Source organism: Capra hircus, chromosome 8, assembly GCF_001704415.2.
Source record: "Capra hircus breed San Clemente chromosome 8, ASM170441v1, whole genome shotgun sequence".
Lineage (NCBI taxonomy): Eukaryota > Metazoa > Chordata > Mammalia > Artiodactyla > Bovidae > Capra > Capra hircus.
In genome coordinates, this window is record NC_030815.1 from 109,691,572 (window position 1) to 109,714,012 (window position 22,441).

General features: G+C 48.6%; 1 protein-coding gene across 8 annotated transcripts in view; it reads right to left on the bottom strand.

Annotated features, from left to right (window-relative positions):
- Positions 1–22,441, bottom strand: part of CDK5RAP2 (CDK5 regulatory subunit associated protein 2) — a 180,943-nt gene that overhangs the window by 150,738 nt on the left and 7,764 nt on the right. For 6 of the 8 annotated variants that reach the window (XM_018052695.1, XM_018052692.1, XM_018052698.1 and 3 more), the window contains exons 2-3: positions 18,623–18,690; positions 15,237–15,304 (exon numbers count right to left, since the gene is read on the bottom strand). In XM_018052695.1, coding sequence (XP_017908184.1) covers positions 15,237–15,304; positions 18,623–18,690 — 136 coding nt within the window. Of the gene's footprint in view, positions 1–15,236; positions 15,305–17,836; positions 17,895–18,622; positions 18,691–22,441 lie in introns of those variants that run through there. The other 2 variants (XM_018052697.1, XM_018052696.1) reach the window with 2 other exon arrangements.

Here is a 22,441-nt window from a genome sequence, read left to right on the forward strand (position 1 = left end):
AATACCATTTACAGTATCTCCAAACAGGAAAATTTGTAAGAACAAATCTGCTAAGACATTGTGTATATCTGATGAAATCAAGAACCTAAATAGCCAAGGAGACTTACCAAATTCATGAATTGGAAACCCTTCTTTTCAATCAATAAATTGAGCTTCATCAAAATTTTAAAAGTTTGCTTTGGAAAAACACAGCACTGAGAGAATGAAAAGACAAACTGCACAGTGAGAGAAAACATTTTCAAATCACAAATCCAACATAGGAACCGTATCTGTTGCTGCTGTTGCTGCTAAGTCGCTTCAGTCGTGTCCGACTCTGCACGACCCCATAGACGGCAGCCCACCAGGCTCCCCCGTCCCTGGGATTCTCCAGGCAAGAACACTGGAGTGGGTTGCCATTTCCTTCTCCAAGGAACTGTATCTAGAATACATAAATATCTCTCAAAATGTCATTGCTAGAAAGCAACTCAATTAAAAAAAAAAAAAGGCAAAAAATTTGAAGAAACACCGCACAGGAGAAGATACAGAGATGACAAATAAGTACAAGGAAAGCTTTTTAAGCATCTCTAGCCATCAGGAAACAGTGACTTGAAACTATAATGAGATACCACTACACATCTATTAGAATGGCCAAAAAAAATCTTTAATCGACAATACCGAATGCGGACGACGATGTGGAGCAAACGGAGCGCCATACTCTGCTGATGGGAGTGCAAAATGGTGCAGTCACTCTGAATAACAGTTTGGCAGTTTCTTACCAAAAAAAAAAAAACTACATTTACCATATGACTCAGCGACTCCAGTCCCAGGTGTTTACCCTAGAGAAGTGAAAACTCATGCCCACACACACACACACACACACAAACTTATACAGGAATGTTTACTGCAGCTTTACGAATAATCACCAGAACACGGAGAGAACTCGAACGCTCTTCAAAAGGTGAATGAATAGAGTGCACACCCACACGGTGCAAAAACACTCTCCACTGCGGCACGTGACCACGCGGATGCATTTCAGAGATACTGCGGTGAGGGGAAGCAGCTGCCCTCAGAGGACTGCAAGGTGGATATGACTTCTGGAAAAAGCAAAATCACAGGGGCTGGGAACAGAGGGACAGCTGCCAGAGGTCTGGGTGAAGGGTCTCACCAGAGAGAGGGAACACTCGGGGATTTCTGGCCTTTTGGAACACTCCAATTGTGGTTGACAGTCACACGACCCTACAACCATATACACATATACCAAAAAAAAAAAAAATCACATAAATACATTTCTTGATTATGACAAAAGTTACACGGGAGTATACGTATGTCAAAACTCAGCCAACACTTATAACTGCAGGGGTTTATTTCATGCGAAAGGAGAAGGGGGTGGCAGAGGATGAGATGGTTAGACAGCATCACCGATTCAATGGACAGGAATCTGAGCAAACTCCAGGCAAGCCTGGCGTGCTGCAGTCCCTGGGGTTACACAACTTAGAGACTGAACAGTGACAACAAAAATAAAACACAGGAAAATATTAATCGCTGTCCTCGAATGTTACTACATCACCATAAATGCATAGTCATTGGGGCTTTTCTTCAACATTTTAAATAGTAATTGGTAATAGCACATAATACTCCTTTTAATAAATTTTTGAATACTTTTACGACTGATAAAAGAAAATGATAAGCATACTCTACATTAAGTACATTTCAAATTTTCCACCCCTGGCCCCTTGTTAACATTTAAAGTTTCAATTTTGTGGCTAAGAAGAACAGAGAACAAGCAATTGATAGGTTCATTAAAGCCTCCCTTTTAAATGTTTTAAGGAAACAGCACATAAAACATTCATTCAAACAAAAAGTCTACCCCGCCAGATGCTTCCTATAAAGAGAAACCTTATTCCATTACTTGGCTACCAATAAATTATTTATGGAGGTTGCTGAGAATGCCCACATTGTGCATGCTGCTAAAATTCTTAGCAACATTTGAAAGAATATTTGTTCTATTTATAGGTGAAGAACTTTTTTTTTTTAATGAGAAAAGGTAAATAAGCCTTCAGAAGGTCATTGCAAACGGCAGCCAAGCCCCAATGAATAAAATGAAATACAGGCGCCAACTTTTCCGCAGCAATGCCAGTCTCGTCCTCTGCTTAATGCCAGAGCCTTCATCGGGCTTTCTCTGGCAACCCCACCAAGCTGGCCTGGGGTCCTCCTAGATGTTTCCACACACCCTTTAGTCTCTTTATACAGCAGCCTATCACACTGCGGTCTACCAGCTGGGGGATTTCCTTTCTACCCAATCCGTCTCTAAGAGATGGGGAACCATATCCTCTTTTGCATTTTAGTCTACAACATAAAGAGATAGTCATTAACACACAATAACAATGGAGTGGTCAGAAGGCTGGGTGTGATTACCAATTTCTTGAAGGCCATGTGATACAAGGAGAGACCTACAGGCTTCAGAGTCAGACTGGGGGATCTTAACTCCCCCAACAGGGATCAAGCCCACAACCCCTGCACTGAAGAGCGAGGTTTTTGCCACTGGACTCCCGAGGGAGCTCCGCCACCACTCTTGGAACAAACCTTCCTGGGCTTCCCGGGCGGCTCAGCGGTAAAGAATCACCTGCAATGCAGGAGACGCAGGTTTGATCCCTGGGTTGGAAAGACCTTCTGGAGAAGAAAATGGCAACCCACTCCAGCATTCTTGCCTGGAAAATTCCACGGGCAGGGAAGCCTGGCAGGCTACAGTCTGCGGGGCTGCAAAAATTAAAATGAAAGAAGCTTGGTGCCGTGGCCGCAGATTCATGTGATCTGGCTCTACCCCTCGCTGGCAATGCTCCACCTTCCCCAGTCCTCACAGAAGCCGGGCCTTGTCTGCGCGCACAGCTCTTCCTGCAGCCCTCGCCGGGGAGGTTCAACCTTAGGCTTTCCATCTCAGCTTCAGCTTAAAAGTCAGAGCCTCCAAAAGGCCCTTCCTGACTACTGGCTCCAAAGAGGGCCATCTCCACTACCTCCACCAAGTCACTCTCTCACGCGGAACTCTTACTTTCTTATGAGAAGTTGTCACAACCTGCCTTCATCTTCGATCCTTACATGTGTACTATTTGCTATCACGCCTGTTATATAAAGATCGTCCACCTGTGGAGGGCAGGGACCCTTGCAATCTATCCGCTCATGGCCGTTTCCCCTGAGATCTGTGGCGCAGTATCTGGGGCACAGGGGCCGCTCCATCAACACGTGCTGGATAAATGAATACAGCCGGTCCAAGCTACCTTACTAGCCGTACGAGTTTAGTCAAGTTCGTTATTCTGTGTGCCTCAGTTCCTTTATCTATAAAAATGGGATTCTAATAATGCCTCTTTCAGGGAGCTATTATGAGGATTAAAAGAAATTAATTGGGATGTTTAGTATTGTGCCTGGCATCGCATAAGAACTTAAAACGTTAATATTCTTTTCATTTGCACTTTTCATCTGCACTTGAAGCAAGTTTAAGAAATGAAAAAAAGAAAAAGACTGGAAACACTGAGAATAGCTTACCATACAATGGAATAAATACCTGAAAATCCATCAAATATGACTCAGAAACTCAGTGCTCAAAAGCAGGTGAACACGAGAGCTGTACTCGCCAGGCTCCAGCCCCGGCGACCCGAGTGCAGCCTCTGAAAGAGGAACCATCCCAGCTTGGTCCCAGCTCAGCGGCAGGACACCCTCTGGAGGCTTCTGCGCAGTCATCGTGACTTCCTCCCACTCCCTGTCAAAGGCCTTCTGCGCCTAGGGCACCATCCAAAAGGGAAGAAAGGCGAAAGCCAACAGCATAAAAAGAATCAGGGCAACTCCGACCGACCGAACTCTCAGACAGGAGCCGCGCTTCTGGCGACCTGGCCATCAGCTTCAGCGGCTTGTGAGGGCCGGGGACTCCGCAGCGGAGGCTCAGCCTCCAGGGCACCTCTGGACTGCAAGCAACAAGGACCGAGGGCAGGGGCCCTGCGGTCAGTGGAGCCGGAAGTGGACTCAACTCCCAACGCTGTCACCTGTGAGCCACCTAACCTTGGGGAAACCACTGCACAACTTTGAGTCGCTGTTTGCTCATCAATAAAAAGAGGATCAAAGTCAATTACTTCATGGAGGTGCTGGGACAACTACGTGACCTACAGCACCTGGCAGAGCCTGGCACTGAGCGAGCAGAAAACACAGGATCACTTTCAGAATGAATCCACTTCTCACTCAAGCCTCAATACGCAGACCTTCGAGCCACCATAAATTTTTTTTATCCTCTTTGAAAGTCCAAAAACTGTTAGACCATTCACCCAGACATCACAAAAACCATGAAATCCTGCTGCCCAGAATTCATTTCTGGTAAATAACACCACCCATAAGACAGTTCTGCCAGCAGCAGCTAAGTGGGGTTAGGAAGACGAAGACGCAGAAGACACCCTGGGATTGGCTTCTGATTCCAGTACTCTCCCAGGGTCCTCAAAACACCCAGAAAACTGTTGCTAGGCAAACATCTATTCATCAACCAACAATACTGGAGCAACAACAGGATTTTAAAAGTGAACCCAAACAACACCTGGAATGCAACTATCTTATGAAATCTACTCTCTATATATTCTTTTCAGCCTTTGCTCATGAATACACATTTTTTTGTAAAACTGTAACATAAGTGAATTTGTATAATCCGTTGCTTCCCCTAACATGTCTTAAATATTTTCACATTGCTACAGAATTCCCATAATTATCACTCAAAATGACGGCACCGAATTCTACTGAATTGATTCACAGTCAATTGCTTAACCATTTCCCTGCTGAGCACCCACGCATTCAGCGTGTTCCAGAAGAATGCCTGCGGGCTTTCCGACCAGAAAGACCAGCTGTGCGTTTGGCCTTCTTTTTGTTTCTCCATCACGCTAAACTCCTGAGCGAATCACTGAATCTCTCCAAGCTCAGCTTCCTCACCTGGGAAACACCTTCATCACAAGCTTGTTGCAATAAGCCAAAGAGATGACAAACGTAACATGTGGCTCCCTTGTTCCCGATGTTTCACACTCACACGCAACGTGGCAACAGCGCCACGCTCGCAGCTCTTCCCTCCTGCTGGGCTCTTCCCTCAGGATGGATTTTCCCAAGACGGAGTATCGGGCTCAAGAGTAATACTATTGTTATGACCATCAAAATCTCTTTCCAAATGGCCTTCAGAAAGATTGTAAATATTTACGCTGCCCAGCCCGCCACCTGGCCAGGTCTGCGGAGGGCGTGGCCAGGACACGCAGAGGTCTGAGCAGTCAGCGCATTTGACCCAGCGTGCAGGAGACCAGCCTACTACACAGATGAGCCTCTGCGCTGAACACTGACCAGACTTGATTCCAAGACCTCTGGCCCCGACGGGCCCCATCTCCTGCAGAGCCAGGACCACAGGGCGGCTGTGACAGTCACTCTGCCAGCCCCAGAGTGCCCTCCTCCACTTCCGCCAACCTGCGCCCCACATGATTCTTGCTCCCCCGCCTGGTTCTGAAGGCGCCCCGCTCTCCTTCTCAGCCTCCCCGACCCTCATCACTGCCTGCTCTCCTAAGACTCTGGGGGGAATCTGCGTGCCCCTCCCTCCCGCTACACTGCTGCAGCCACCCGCATCGGCTTAAGACCCGGATACCAGGCACTGTTCTGGCAGGTGCTACTGAACCCTCACCACAACCCTAGGTGTCAAATACCACTTTTCCCATTGCACAGGTAAGGCAGCCAAAATTCACAGCTTACAAGGCAACACACTTATTTTTATCAATAAGGATTCATTGACTACCATCTTGTTCAGCTGGGTGATGAGCATGAAGGACACCGCAGAGGAGACAAAGTTAAGCAATCGCACCAATAAAACACGTAACTGCAAACAGTCACAAGCCTCCCGGTGGAACACTGCACCTGAGTGCTGGGTCCCAGGCACACTCGGGAAGGGAGCTGCGGACAGCCTCTCTATAAAGTCGGTGGAACACCGCACCCGAGTGCTGGGTCCCAGGCACACTCGGGAAGGGAGCTGCGGACAGCCTCTCTATAAAGTCGCGTGGAGACCAAGCCATGGAGGGCAAGGATCCTGGCGCTCAGGAGGAAGAGAAAGGACAGTCCCCGCAGGGAGGAGCACGCTGAAGGCCCGGCCACGTGGCTGAGGAAGGCCAGCCAGAGGCTGGAGGGCAGGGCGTGATGGGAGACGGCCGCAGCCGGCGGCACAGGGCAGGGTCACACGGGCCGGGCCACAGCAAGCAGTCAGGGATTCTGCTCCAAGGTCAAAGCAACATCACCGCAGGGTCCGTGGAGACTGACAACGGACGAGGAGAAGGTGGGGGAGCTGGCCGCAGCAGGGCCCTCAGGACAGAGCAGACGTGGGCACCGAGGGCCGCCGCACGCCAGGCACCGAGCGAGGGGCCTTCCACACCAGGACTCACGGAGCCCTCACCACCAGTTCCGAGGGGAAGGCCGCATCCAGCCCCGCGTTACAGAGAAGGCTCTAGAAGCAACCTGCCAGTGCAACAGCGCCAGGCCTAACACCCAGCTCTGGTCATTCCCAGGAACGTGTCGTATCCGCGTGCGCCGCCGCTGCAGACGCTTCAGGGCCATACACACCCGGTAGGGCTGAGGGGCAAGGGAGCTACCTCCGGCAGGAAGACACGGAGCACACAAAGGCTTCGGGGCAAAGCCGAAGATGCAAACTCCTAGCCACGGCGGGATGAAACACTAAAGCGGACCAACTGCCTCGCTGAGACCAAGACTTTTCAACAGAACGGAGTAAGCACCCCGATACAAACACCAGAACCTCAGGGCAGCTGGGCTGGAGACAGGAGCAGCAGAACCTGCCCTCAGGGGAAAAGAACACCTAAGTGTACAAAGAGAGCGACCAGGACACTCACCACCGCTTTATCACAGCGAGGAATCGGACAGTCTGAACGTCGCGCAGGAAGAGGTTACGTAAGCTACGGTTCAACCCCCCACTTTGAGAGCACATCTTTGGGAACTTAAGACGGTCATTAAACAATACTATCCACCTGTATCAACAGAGACAGAAAGCTACACGTCACAGGAAAAGCCAGACGCAAACGCTTCTATCCGTGAATAAAGAACAGCTACCCAGACTGGACGCACTGAACCCGATTCTGGGTCTCCCCAGTCACTCACAGCATTTAGAGAGAGACGAAAGGAGAGACAGACTGTTTCTCTGGAACCGGTCACACCAGAGAAGCAGAGGCCTTTACAGAACGCGGCTTAGCCCAGCCTCCTGGTCCGGGGCACTCCCCACGATGTTATCATCCAAGAAGGACCAACAAGACAGGCTCCCACTGCAGACCACACTGATCTGCCAGCCTCCTACCATAAGGCCTGCCGTTCAGAGGACGACACCTCAGCTGAGGAAGGGATTAGACAACAGGTCCCCAGCTGACAGACTCACAAGAAGGCGCGCGGTTTTCACATGTCAGAAGGGGACTCACACAGCACGCCTAGTGCAGCAGAAAGACAAGGCCTGGGTTCAAAGACCAAGCAAGCCCCTGCCCGTCTCCGGGCTCGAGGCCCGTGTGTCAGACGCAGGGCCGGGATGAGCCGATCCCGGGGGCTCTTTCAGCGCTGCCGTTCTGATTCTTCTCCACGCCTCCAGAGCCCACCACTCACTGCACCTCCTTACTGGTCACGGCACCCCTGGCCTCAGAGCGCCCAGCCTGGCTCATCTGTGAAGTGACTCCAGTCACTTCCCTCCCCAGATTAAAACTTACCACTGACGCCCCTTCATCCTCAGGACGAAACTCAGACAAAGCGGTGCAACATACAAGAGTCGGCAGAATCTGGCCCCGCCTGCTTTAACAGCCCCACTTCGCTCAAGCACCCCCCAAGCCTCCTTCCAGCCAAAGGGCACTTGGGTTCCCGAGAGCCATGCCGTCATGCTCTCTCTGTGTCTTTGGCACATGTGAGTCCCAGTGCCTAGGGTCATCTCCCAGTCTTCCCACCTTGGCTAATCCCTACCAGTCTTGATGACCCAACTCAAGAACACCTGCTCCAGGGAGGCTGCCCAGAGTCCCCTGAGCCAGGATCAGGCCCCCGCTCTATGCCCCACAGTGCCCTGGACTTAACCTCAATCACTGCATGAGTTTCCTATCCATCTCCCTAAACAGACTGGGAGTCTCCTGATGGGCACTTAATCTACTGCAAACTCCCTAGCCCCAGCACAGGACATGGATTTGAAAATATTCACTGATGAATGCCTGAACTCTAAGCAAAACCAAGAGGCCTGTATTTTGCTAGACCCTTGTTAACAGACTCTGATGTTCAGATATCCACAATCCAAGACTAGAATAAAAAAAATCATGAGTTTCCCCTTTAAGTCCAAAGTATTGTAGTCCTCTCTTTAATATGTATGCGAACTGTAAAATCAGCATTAGATGCCAAGAGCATTTCCTACAAGCATCCCAACATAGAGATCCTGCATTTAGTAGCTCAGGCCAGATGAAGATTTTCAGTGACTTATAAAGACTTGAAAGGGAGACAGTGAGAACCATGTTGTCATTTCAATTTCAACTGCAGAATTTGTTCTTGAAAGTGCTACGATAAAAAATATTAATGTCATAAAAAAAAACAACCTTAACAGCAGCCGAAGGACCACAGTCATAAAGCCAAAACATAAACCCTAAACATGCTGACACAGAAGGCTCTCCCTTGCCTTTAAGAAAATCAGTGTTTGCGAAAAGGGTGTATAAACCCGAACCCAAAACAATAAAGTCAATGGTAACGGGATCATACTTATCAATAATCACCTTAAACGTAAATGGGTTGAACGCCCCAACCAAAAGGCAAAGACTGGCCGAATGGATACAAAAACAAGACCCCTCTATATGCTGCTTACAAGAGACCCACCTCAAAACAAGGGACACATACAGACTGAAAGTGAAGGGCTGGAAAAAGATATACCACGCAAATAGACACCAAAAGAAAGCAGGAGTGGCAATACTCATATCCGATAAAATAGACTTTAAAACAAAGGCTGTGAAAAGAGACAAAGAAGGCCACTACATAATGATCAAAGGATCAATCCAAGAAGAAGATATAACAATTATAAATATATATGCACCCAATATAGGAGCACCGCAATATGTAAGACAAATGCTAACAAGTATGAAAGGGGAAATCAACAATAACACAATAATAGTGGGAGACTTTAATACCCCACTCACACCTATGGACAGATCAACTAAACAGAAAATTAACAAAGAAACGCAAACTTTAAATGATACATTAGATCAGTTAGACCTAATTGATATCTACAGGACATTTCACCCCAAAACAATGAATTTCACCTTTTTTTCAAGGGCTCATGGAACTTTCTCCAGGATAGATCACATCCTGGGCCATAAATCTAAACTTGATAAATTCAAAAAAATCAAAATCATTCCAAGCATCTTTTCTGACCATAATGCATTAAGATTAGATCTCAATTACAGGAGAAAAACTATTAAAAATTCCAGCATATGGAGGTTGAACAACACACTTCTGAATAACCAACAAATCACAGAAGAAATCAAAAAAGAAATCAAAATATGCTTAGAAACTAATGAAAATGAAAACACAACAACCCAAAACCTGTGGGACACTATAAAAGCAGTGCTAAGAGGAAAGTTCATAGCACTACAGGCATACCTCAAGAAACAAGAAAAAAGTCAAATAAATAACCTAACTCTACAACTAAAGCAACTAGAAAAGGAAGAATTGGAGAACCCCAGAGTTAGTAGAAGGAAAGAAATCTTAAAAATTAGGGCAGAAATAAATGCAAAAGAAACAAAAGAGACCATAGCAAAAATCAACAAAGCCAAAAGCTGGTTCTTTGAAAGGATAAATAAAATTGACAAACCATTAGCCAGACTCATCAAGAAGCAAAGAGAGAAAAATCAAATCAATAAACTTAGAAATGAAAATGGAGAGATCACAACAGACAACACAGAAATACAAAGGATCATAAGAGACTACTATCAGCAGTTGTATGCCAATAAAATGGACAACGTGGAAGAAATGGACAAATTCTTAGAAAAGTACAATTTTCCAAAACTGAACCAGGAAGAAATAGAAAATCTTAACAGACCCATCACAAGCACGGAAATTGAAACTGTAATCAGAAATCTTCCAGCAAACAAAAGCCCAGGTCCAGACGGCTTCACAGCTGAATTCTACCAAAAATTTCGAGAAGAGCTAACACCTATCCTACTCAAACTCTTCCAGAAAATTGCAGAGGAAGGTAAACTTCCAAACTCATTCTATGAGGCCACCATCACCCTAATACCAAAACCTGACAAAGATGCCACAAAAAAAGAAAACTACAGGCCAATATCACTGATGAACATAGATGCAAAAATCCTCAACAAAATTCTAGCAATCAGAATCCAACAACACATTAAAAAGATCATACACCATGACCAAGTGGGCTTTATCCCAGGGATGCCAGGATTCTTCAATATCCGCAAATCAATCAATGTAATTCACCACATTAACAAATTGAAAAATAAAAACCATATGATTATCTCAATAGATGCAGAGAAGGCCTTTGACAAAATTCAACATCCATTTATGATAAAAACTCTCCAGAAAGCAGGAATAGAAGGAACATACCTCAACATAATAAAAGCTATATATGACAAACCCACAGCAAACATTATCCTCAATGATGAAAAATTGAAAGCATTTCCCCTAAAGTCAGGAACAAGACAAGGGTGCCCACTTTCACCGCTACTATTCAACATAGTTCTGGAAGTTTTGGCCACAGCAATCAGAGCAGAAAAAGAAATAAAAGGAATCCAAATTGGAAAAGAAGAAGTAAAACTCTCACTGTTTGCAGATGACATGATCCTCTACATGGAAAACCCTAAAGACTCCACCAGAAAATTACTAGAGCTAATCAATGAATATAGTAAAGTTGCAGGATATAAAATCAACACCCAGGAATCCCTTGCATTCCTATACACTAATAATGAGAAAGTACAAAAAGAAATTAAGGAAACAATTCCATTCACCATTGCAACGAAAAGAATAAAATACTTAGGAATATATCTACCTAAAGAAACTAAAGACCTATATATAGAAAACTATAAAACACTGATGAAAGAAATCAAAGAGGACACTAATAAATGGAGAAATATACCATGTTCATGGATCGGAAGAATCAATATAGTGAAAATGAGTATACTACCCAAAGCAATTTACAAATTCAATGCAATCCCTATTAAGCTACCAGCCGTATTTTTCACAGAACTAGAACAAATCATTTCAAGATTTGTATGGAAATACAAAAAACCTCGAATTGCCAAAGCAATCTTGAGAAAGAAGAATGGAACTGGAGGAATCAACTTGCCTGACTTCAGGCTCTCCTACAAAGCCACAGTCATCAAAACAGTATGGTACTGGCACAAAGACAGACATATAGATCAATGGAACAAAATAGAAAGCCCAGAGATAAATCCACACACATATGGACACCTTATCTTTGACAAAGGAGGCAAGAATATACAATGGAGTAAAGACAATCTCTTTAACAAGTGGTGCTGGGAAAAATGGTCAACCACTTGTAAAAGAATGAAACTAGATCACTTTCTAACACCACACACAAAAATAAACTCAAAATGGATTAAAGATCTAAATGTAAGACCAGAAACTATAAAACTCCTAGAGGAGAACATAGGCAAAACACTCTCCAACATAAATCACAGCAGGATCCTCTATGATCCACCTCCCAAAATACTGGAAATAAAAGGAAAAATAAACAAATGGGATCTAATTAAAATTAAAAGCGTTACACAACAAAGGAAAATATAAGCAAGGTGAAAAGACAGCCTTCTGAATGGGAGAAAATAATAGCAAATGAAGCAACTGACAAACAACTAATCTCAAAAATATACAAGCAACTTATGCAGCTCAATTCCAGAAAAATAAACGACCCAATCAAAAAATGGGCCAAAGAACTAAATAGACATTTCTCCAAAGAAGACATACGGATGGCTAACAAACACATGAAAAGATGCTCAACATCACTCATTATTAGAGAAATGCAAATCAAAACCACAATGAGGTACCACTTCACACCAGTCAGAATGGCTGCGATCCAAAAATCTGCAAGCAATAAATGCTGGAGAGGGTGTGGAGAAAAGGGAACCCTCCTACACTCTTGGTGGGAATGCAAACTAGTACAGCCACTATGGAGAACAGTGTGGAGATTCCTTAAAAAATTGCAATTACAACTACCTTATGACCCAGCAATCCCACTGCTGGGCATATACACCAAGGAAACCAGAATTGAAAGAGACACATGTACCCCAGTGTTCATTGCAGCACTGTTTATAATAGCCAGGACATGGAAACAACCTAGATGTCCATCAGCAGATGAATGGATAAGAAAGCTGTGGTACCTATACACAATGGAGTATTACTCAGCTGTTAAAAAGAATTCATTTGAATCAGTTCTGATGAGATGGATGAAACTGGAGCCGATTATACAGAGTGAAGTAAGCCAGAAAGAAAAACACCAATACAGTATACTAACACATATATATGGAATTTAGAAAGATGGCAATGACGACCCTGTATGCAAGACAGCAAAAAAGACACAGACGTGTATAACAGACTTTTGGACTCAGAGGGAGAAGGAGAGGGTGGGATGATGTGGGAGAATGGCATTCTAACATGTATACTATCATGTAAGAATCGAATCGCCAGTCTATGTCTGACGCAGGATACAGCATGCTTGGGGCTGGTGCATGGGGATGACCCAGAGAGATGATATGGGGAGGGAGGTGGGAGGGGGGTTCATGTTTGGGAACGCATGTAAGAATTAAAGATTTTAAAATTTAAAAAAAATTTAAAAATTAAAAAAAGAAAAGAAAAGAAGTGTTTGGGTCACATCAGGAACACACCTCAGAAAGGGAAATGTGAATCACGTGACAGAGCAGGAAAGCAGTAGCGATAAACATAACAGTAACCGCAAGGAGAAACGCGCAGTATACATATATACACGTATATAACCGTAACCGCAAGGAGAAGCGCACAGCACACAGGACGGGCTCTGCTGGGCACGTGCGCTTCACATACCGTCCCTCGTGAATCTGCACGACAGCCCTGGGAAGCAGAAACTAGTAACATGCCCATTTTAAAGACAAAGAAAGTGCAGAGAGGTTAAGGCCACCCAAGGTCACCCGGCAGAAGCGGATGAGCAGGTGGTCTAGCTTCAGAGCCCGCGGCCCCGGGCACAAACCGCGCCTAAGAACGGCCTTGCCACCTCGCGTCTCCGTTTCTCCTCTCCCCTGGTGGCTCAGACGGTAAAGCGTCTATCTGCAATGCGGGAGACCCAGGTTCGATCCCTGGGTCAGGAGGTCCTCTGGAGAAGGAAATGGCAACCCACTCCGGTACTCTTGCCTGGAAAATTCCATGGATAGAAGAGCCTGGTGGGCTACAGTCCATAAAGGGGAGCTGGACTCGATTCTCTGATCTCTCCCAGTTCAAAAGGCAGCGACAACATGTGAAGCTAAAACTCTAAGATTGGCAGATGTTTCCATGTAGAAACAAAAATCAACGCTGTGCCTTTCAAAAATTAAATAACTCTGTATCTCGCAGAGCTGCTTCAATATTAAAGTAATATATATGAAGAGCTTAACACTTACAGTTCCCAGCTCAGAGCAAGAGCTCAATAAACAGTAGCTATTATTACTCTTATGATAAAACACGAACAACCATTTAATAGTGGAGCACATTTTAATTATACACGATGTGGAACAATCAAATCTCATTTGTTTGAGGCCCCAGACCCCACAACATATATCAGGTTGTACAGTTGAAATTATAACAACTCAACGCTCCAGAATTACTTGTTTCCATCAGAGATCTGACAAGTCATTTCCTCAGTTGGTCACTGGTGGTTTGCAGATAACTATTAGCAGTAATGAGTGCTCTAAATTAAATCCAGAGACAGTCCCATTCTGTTCGGGAAAGACAACTGGGGAGAGAGAAACATGATTGTGGAACGTCCTTCCCTCTGCTTCCTGCGTCCTCTCCCTGATAAATATCTCCCGTGTCTTGCATAGTATGGATTTCATTTGGTTACAAATGAAGAAGGGTCTAATTCTTCCCATGATAAATGAGCACGCTGAGCAGGTAACTTGTTAAGCAGAATTGGAATTGGGGAAATAACCTTATTTTCCTGTTACTTGACAACAGACCCCGTCCACTAACAAATGAAGCGCACAATGCTGGCAGACGGGAAACACTGAAGTCAAATCCATCACCGAGCAATCCACGCTGAGACGATTACCACGCCAACCTGGGAATACATCGCTCCCGTTCCGTTCAACAAAGACGCAGCCTGCAAGACGCAAAGAGGCCGCCCCACATGGCAGAGAGAATGAACAGCTTTAGAGCCGTTAAAATCCTGAGCTCAGATTCCAGCTCTGTCACTCACGTACTATGTGACCGTAAGTGGGTCCCTCCTCGTCTTAAGACTCCCTACCTGTAAAATGGGGCTAATACAGAAAACCTCAGTCACAGGACAGAGTCAGTGGGGACCACAAGTAACGTGCCTTCCGTCACAGGGAAGCTCCGGCCACACGTCGTTGCTGCGCTACGCTTAGCTGTTCAGTCGTGTCCGACTCTTTCAATCCCCTGGACTGCAGCCGCCAGGCTCCTCTGCCCATGGGATTCTCCAGGTAAGAATCCTGGAGAGGGTTGCCATGCCCTCCTCCAAGGGATCTTCCCAACCCACGGATCAAGCCCAGGTCTCCCTCACTGCAGGCGGATTCTTTACCACCTGGGCCACCAGCGAAGCCCAAGCATACTGGGGTGGGTAGCCTGTCCCTCCTCCAGGGGATCTTCCCGACCCAGGAATCAATCAAACTGGGGTCTCCTCCATCACAGATGGATTCTTTACCAGCTGAGTCACCAGGGAAGCCTTTGCAACCCCTCAGCACCTCTCAACTGTGCTCCATGGTGACATCTTCACCTTCAGGACGCCAGAAATACACCAAACTCCCCGAGGCTGGAAATCATGATGCTGTCAGAACCTGTAACTGGCCTGTATGCAAAGGGCCAGCCGCGCAGGAATGTCACAGTGCTCCAGAGAGAGTCCAGGAGCCCCAGCACTCCTCCAAACTCTGCCTCTTCCTGCTTGGACCCTTCTCGAGAACCCAGGCTCCCTGTGGGTCTGCTGGACAGCGGGCACAGACATGAGCCCTGAGGGATGCTAATTCAGTGTCTCTACTTACGTTTTCAAAGTCCTTCATGTTCCGCGCTCTGGTGGGAGACACCTTTTCTTCCGACACGTTTGGGAGCACTATAAAAAAGCAAAACAGACACAGGAAAATGTCACAACAGGCAAACCGCCCCACACCCTACTAGCAGGAAAAAAAGTATAGCTTCCACATTATATTCTGTCTTGTGATTTGAGTCTGCTGCTGCTGCTGCTGCTAAGTCGCTTCAGTCGTGTCCAACTCTGTGCAATCCCGTGGACTGCAGCCCACCAGGCTCCTCCGTCCATGGGATTTTCCAGGCAAGAAAAGGCTGAAGTGGGGTGCCATTGCCTTCTCGGTTAAGTCATTATATTTCAAATATTTAAAAATTACTTAAACCGGCCCCAGTGTAACCATGTGAATGTCAGAAGGTAAAAAGGTGTGAGTTGTTCAGTCGTGTCTGACTCTTTGCAGCCCCAGGGACTGTACCCTGCCAGGCTCCTCTATCCAGGCAAGAATACGAGAGTGGGTCGCCATGCCCTCCTCCAGGGGATCTTTCTAACCCAGGAATCAAACCCGGGTCTCCCACATTGCAGGCAGATTCTTTACTGCCTAACCACCAGGGAATCTCCCGGTTACGTATCAGAAGATGCACCCAGAGAATGCAGGCAGCAAGCAAAGCCACGATATCTATTCCTACTGCTGGTCCTTAATCTGTTTTGTTGGGTGGGATGTCATCTTCATACGTCAGCAATTAAAACAAAGCCTGTCCGACTTGACAGCAGGGGTTGGCACATTTTTTCTTAAAATGCGAGACAATAAATACTTCAGGCTCTGTTGGCCAGACGACACAAAGCCCCCAGTCTGTCACAACCAATCAACACAAAACAGCCACGGACGCTTCAAAAGCCAAGCAGCTGTGTTCCAACAGAAGTTTACTTTCAAAAGCAGGCTGCGGTCGGAAACTGCCGATCGCTGCTTCAGGGCAATTCTAGACTTAGCCAAAACCCAGATCTTTCCACAGCTTCTCTAATTCGACGAACATTTATTAGCCCACGCCACTGTGCCAAGCACCAGGCGAGGTGTGGGGAAGCAGTGGCGAGCGGGCACCCAGCAGGCAAGACGGGGACGTGTGAGCCGACGGCTGCACGCGCCACAGCACTGGGCACTGCTCAGGTGCTAAGGAGATGTGCATTGAGCGAATGAATGAATTCACTCCTCCCCCAAGTGGGCGCTGGGGGCCTACTCTCTGCCCAGTGCCATTCCAGAAACAGAACAAAGAGAAGGAGCCGACAGTCCAGAAAGAAGGGACCGACGATAAACGATAGCGCTCGCAGAGCATAGTCAACGGTGATAAATGCTGCGGAGAACAATTCAGTGGGTAAGGACAGGAAATGCCAATAGCAAGGGAGGGGTGAGGACTGCAGCTTCCAGTAAGGTGGTTAAGGATTTCCCTGGCAGTCCAGTGGTTAAGACTCCATGCTCCCAACGCAAGGGGCAAGAGGCAGGGGGCACGGGTTCAATTCCTGGTCAGGGAACTAAGATTCTACATGCTGCACACCACGGCAAAAAGAAAAGAAAACAAATAAGGTGGTTAAACTGAGGAAGGGCTGACCTCCGGGCAGATTCGGACAGGACACAGAGAGAGGCCTGGGGTGGCAGGGACCTAGAGGACTTGAGAGCCAGCCAAGAGGCCAACAGATGGGAGAGCAATAAAGGGGGGACAGCAGAAGAGGGGGGAGCAGGTGCCGGGAGACAGGCTGAGTAGGGCCCCTCAGGACACGAGGATTCCGAGCTCAGGGGTAGCGTGGGGGACTTCGGTTTCCACAGGCTCCCTCTGGCTGCCTTGCTGAGAATAGATCTTTATGAAAGGCGCTGAGAGAGAAACGAGGAGACCAGGTAGGAGAAAGCAGGGAGAATCCAGGCCAGAGGTCACGGTGCTTAGGCCAAGGAAGGCAGGTGAGCAGCGGTCCGAATCGGGATGCTCCTTAAGTGGCCAACACGAAGAACTGCAGTGAAATGCAGCGAAAATGCAGGATTCAGAGAGGAGAGGGCACGGAAGGCAGGCTGGGGAGAGCCGGGGAAGCGCGGGCTGCAGCTGAGGCTTCAGGGGGCGGCCGGCAGAGGGGGGCGAGGGCACGGCACTCGGGGCTCAGCAGAGAGGAGGCTCGGGAGAGGCAGGGGCGGCCAGCAGGCCCCGCACGCCAGGCCGAGGGCACACAGCCACCTGCCTGCTGCTCAGACAGGCAGGCTCTGTCACTGCGCATGCCCCTACCCGGGGCCCCTCACTCTCTAGGCCTCCAGGCCAGCTCCTCTGCCAGGGACACTCAGCCGCCCCACTCCTTCCTGAGGGGAAACCTGCTCCTCCCCGCCCCGCTGGCTGCGCGACCGTTCTTTAACTGCCTGCCTTCCAGGCATGATTGGAGCCATGATTCAGGCTGAAACCCAGTGCGAGGCCCGAGCCTGGCAGGAAGCGATGCACACCAGGGCTGAATGAAGGAGCAGGCCGATCAAGCCTCCGGTCCCAACGGCCTGGGGGCAGAAGGCAGAGAAGCCAGAACTGCCGCACTGTCTGCTTAAAGCAAAAGTTGCCAGGTTCTAAAGGAAAACCTGAGGGAGAATTAACACATGCTCACCGTCTGAAACTTAGCTTGTCTGCTCTAAAGACTCCTTTCTGCCCGTAATCTCAACACTCTGGAGACGGGGGGAAAAAAACACCAGTCAAAATACCTCTAAGATATTTCAATAAGGCAAATTATTAGCACTTCCCACAGATACTGATGAGAGTGTCCACTTTCTTTCAGAAGCAAAAATTATGAGGAAGGCTTAGCAAAACGCAAACTGCTGAACAGAAAGTTTCCTCGTAACCCAGCTCCAACCCAGCAGACTGCTAATTTGCTCAGCGCCGTCTCCTGTGGTCTACCCAACTACGTGTCTCCGAAGGGCAGGCCCGTGTAGGAATGCCGGGCCCCAGCCAGCACACGGAATCCAGCAGCCTGCCAGGGAGGCCTTGGCACGCTCTGGTTTGGACAGCAGCCCTCCAGGGCCTCCAGCCATTCGGGAGCAGGACCCAACAGAGCCTCTGAACCTGACCGAGTCACCGAGTCAACACCCAACCTCCCCTGGTCATTCAGTTCAGCAAACACCGGCTGAACCCCCTAGGCAAGCGTGGTGGTGAGAAGTGAAACTCATGAAGTGTGGCCCAAAGGACATCCCGTCCCCTAGCCTGGTGCTTATGAAAGGAGGTGAGGAGCGGGTCAACATTTACGTTAAACACCGCGCCCTTCTTGGGAGCACCAAGCCACGCCAGGGGAGCACTGGGCCTTGGACCCACCGAAGCTCAGGCCCAGGCTCCCAGCTCAAGGGCTCACGGCCCTCACGGCCCAGCATCCACTTCCCCTGTTCTTACTCTGTGTACTTACCACCGTTTCCCGAACCAGGATCAGGGCTGGCGCCTTCCGGGTCATCAGGCACATTGAGAGCAAGGCCACTAGGAGAGAACACGCGCAACAAAAGGGGGATCACCATCTGAGCAGCAGAGACTGCCGGAGCGCCTGCGCCGCACCCGACCGCCTGCGCCGCCCCCGACCGCCTGCGCCGCCCCCGACCGCCTGCGCCGCCCCCGACCGCCTGCAGGGCCACCCCCAGGGCAGGCAGTGAGGAAGTGAGGGACCCAGGCTCTGGGGCTGAGCTGTGGCTCTAAGGCTCACTAGCTGAGTTAGGGGGTTCGGTCATGGAGTCATTCACACAGCAAGTGTTCTGTGTGCCATGGAGGGGCTGGGCGCGGAGGCACCGGGCCAAACCTAAGCTACTGATGCCCTTGAGTCACACTTTCTTATTAATTCAGTACACGGGACACCACCCCTCAACCTGTAAAGATTAAATAAACTAGTGCATATAAACACTTAGCACACAGTAAGTGATCAGCAGGAGGCTTCGACTGTTGTTTTTGTCGATGCTACTATTATCGTTATCAATATGCCTATGAGCTTAAAAGTATCAGGTACTAATTCGGATGCATTAAGAACATCAGACAAAAATGAAAAATTCACTGATTCCAGAAGTTTTACTGGCTAAATTACACAAGCAGGTTCAGTGAGGTCTGGAGACACTGACAGAGAACTAAGCCATGATAGGAGGGGTGGTCCAACATGAACCACAGTTCCCTGAATCCTGTTGCAAACTCCGCCACGCGCCTCTCCCGGCCCCGCTCCCCTCATCTGTACAAGAACAGCAGCTGCTTCACAGAGTCACTGGTGGTCAAACAAAGCACCTGGTGTCCAGCAAGTGCCCTGCACCCCGTGAGTATTCCATGAACGGGAGCAAAGTGCCCTCGTCACCGTGAAACAGACAGTGCTCTGTAACTGGTAAATGATCTACCTTCACCAGAACTGGCCAGTTCCCTGAGGGTCTATGCATTTTACAAAGGAAGGCTCTAAGGCCCAGATAATTTCAGTAGCCTAGCCAGTCTCAGGGCAGTTAGTCAGAGAACCAAGTCCAGAATCCAAGTCTTTTATGTACAAAACCCAACAATGCCTCTCTATCCCAAGCCGTAAACTAGGATCTTATGGAAGTTCAGCTTGACTTCTCGGCAATTTGCTCTTTCCAGGCCTCTAAATACAGATCCATCCTGTTCCTAGGACAATGTTGTCTGACCATCAAACTCTGGAGTTGGAACGAAACTTCAACATCGGAACCAAGCAAAACAATTAGGTATCATGAAATTTCAGCATCAGGAAAATGATTACATAAAATGTGTCTGCTATGAGGATAACCGGAGAAAAGGAAAGAAGCAAACTTAAGCAGGATATGCCTTCAATTACTGGAAGACAAAAAAAATACATGTACACTAAAATCACCTCAAATCCTTCCTGCAAACTAGGGGGCTGTAAGTACACATAACAAGTGAAATATTAAAAAGCATTATTTGTAGGAAAAGGAGAGAGATTCAATATTTTCCTTTTTAATTTTTTATAATTCTCGACTCCCTCCAGTAAGTACCACCAGGACAAACTCCATTTTCTAAACAAATCATAAAAGTTAGCCACCACTCTTTGCAGTTGGAGGCTCAGTGGCCCCAAAACTACACACACAGTTTACTGGGAAGCTCAGCCGACTCTGGTCTCTACATCCCCAAGTCTGGGCTTCTCTCCATCAGTTCAGTTTAGTTCAGTTCAGTCGCTCAGTCGTGTCCGACTCTTTGCGACCCCATGAATCGCAGCAGGCCAGGCCTCCCTGTCCATCACCATCTCCCGGAGTTCACTCAGACTCATGTCCATCGAGTCCGTGATGCCATCCAGCCATCCCATCCTCTGTCGTCCCCTTCTCCTACTGCCCCCAATCCCTCCCAGCATCAGTCTTTTCCAATGAGTCAACTCTTCACATGAGGTGGCCAAAGTACTGGAGTTTCAGCTTTAGCATCATTCCCTCCAAAGAAATACCAGGGTTGATCTCCTTGCAGTCCAAGGGACTCTCAAGAGTCTTCTTCAACACCACAGTTCAAAAGCATCAATTCTTCGGAGCTCAGCCTTCTTCACAGTCCAATCTCACATCCATACATGACCACAGGAAAAACCATAGCCTTGACTAGACGGACCTTAGTCGGCAAAGTAAAGTCTCTGCTTTTGAATATGCTATCTAGGTTGGTCATAACTTTTCTTCCAAGGAGTAAGCGTCTTTTAATTTCATGGCTGCAGTCACCATCTGCGGTGATTTTGGAGCCCAAAAAAATAATCTCTCCATCACAGCCATTAATTCACTACCACTGGAGGAAATGGCCCATCAGTGACTCAAGCCAACACCAATCACGGCTGAAAGCCACGTGGCAGGCAAAGCCAAAGAATCTGGTCTTAGACAAGTTTCCAAGAGGCAAAGTATGAAAGATGACATTTGACACTGCAACTCTTAGAAGAAACCGCTCTTTAATGCAGAAATTCCGGCCTGGCTCGCGTCAAACTTCCATGTGGGCTTTACCTGCGCCCCCTTTGAAATGTCGGGACCCTCGGGCATCAGGGCTCTCTGTTGGTTCCAGCCACACCTCCAGCTTCAAGCCTTCAGCTTTAGGTAGCCATTCCGATCCCTCACTTTGGGCCTAGGTTGCGGCTTTCTGGGTCCCCAACCGAAATCAAATCCAGGCAAAGGAAGAGGGCTGAGATGGGGCTTTATCATGGTGTGGATGGAGGATACCAAGTTCCGGGAAGGAAGGAACTTATTTGCTCCAAATCACACGGGGTTGGGTAGCAAAGTTGAGGCCAAAATCCAGGCGTCTCAGGGCCCATTCCAGGCACTCAGCTGTGTCGGGGCCGCCGCGAGCTCCTACTCAGAGGGGCACGTGGTCAGGGCCCGCGTCCTCACCTGCAGAGCGCAGCGGAACCGCGGCCGCCACCCGCAGGGGCGCCTGCGCAGACGGACCCCGCGCCCGGGACGGGCGGCCCGGCGCCGCCCCCTCTCCACAGCCCTTCTGGGCGCCCTGGTCCTTTTCCAATGCTGCCATTTTCTCAAGTGAGGAAAAGGGAGGCCTGGCAGTCAACAGGCTGAAAGGCCCCAGCCGGCCTGGCTGCAGAGCCCGCGCTCCGCGCCTGCGCACCGCCCGGCCCCACGCGCCCTCCTCCAGGGCTGCGGCGGGGGCCCGGCGCCCCGAGGCCGGGCCTTCAGCCCCGCGGGCCAGGGAACCGACAGCCCCTGCGCCTGGCCACCGCGCCGCTCGCTCTCCCGCCGCCACCCGGGGCCCTGCCCCGGCTCTGCACACCGCGCCCACCGCTGGCCGTCCACGCGAGGCCCCGCAGCGTTTCACCGAGGACGGGCTGTGCGCGCCGAGGACTGGACTGCACGTCCCGGCCAGAAAACGCACAGCAAGCACACCCCGGTCTGTCTCTCGGCAGCCTGCCTCTCACTCTGGGTCATCTGCTCTTAATGAGAGAAAGCTACAGACGAATGCAACAGAGAGGGACGAGCTTCCAGCTCTTCCTGACTCCTGCTCGCCGGCATCTCGGTCTCCCGGAAGAAGGGACCGCTCTCGGCGGTAAGACATTCCCGACCTTTCTGCGTGTGTAAGCGTACGCTATTCTGCAGCGTCTCTTCTTCACTGAATGTGTCAAGATGTTTTCATGACAGTACAAAGAGCTCTACACCAGCGTTCTTTACTCCTGCAGAGCCTTCCACAGCAGTGTTTCTCAAACCTCACTGACCCCAACCAACAGAAGGCAATGCATCAGCCTTCATTCTTCAGGTGCCTTCTGTTC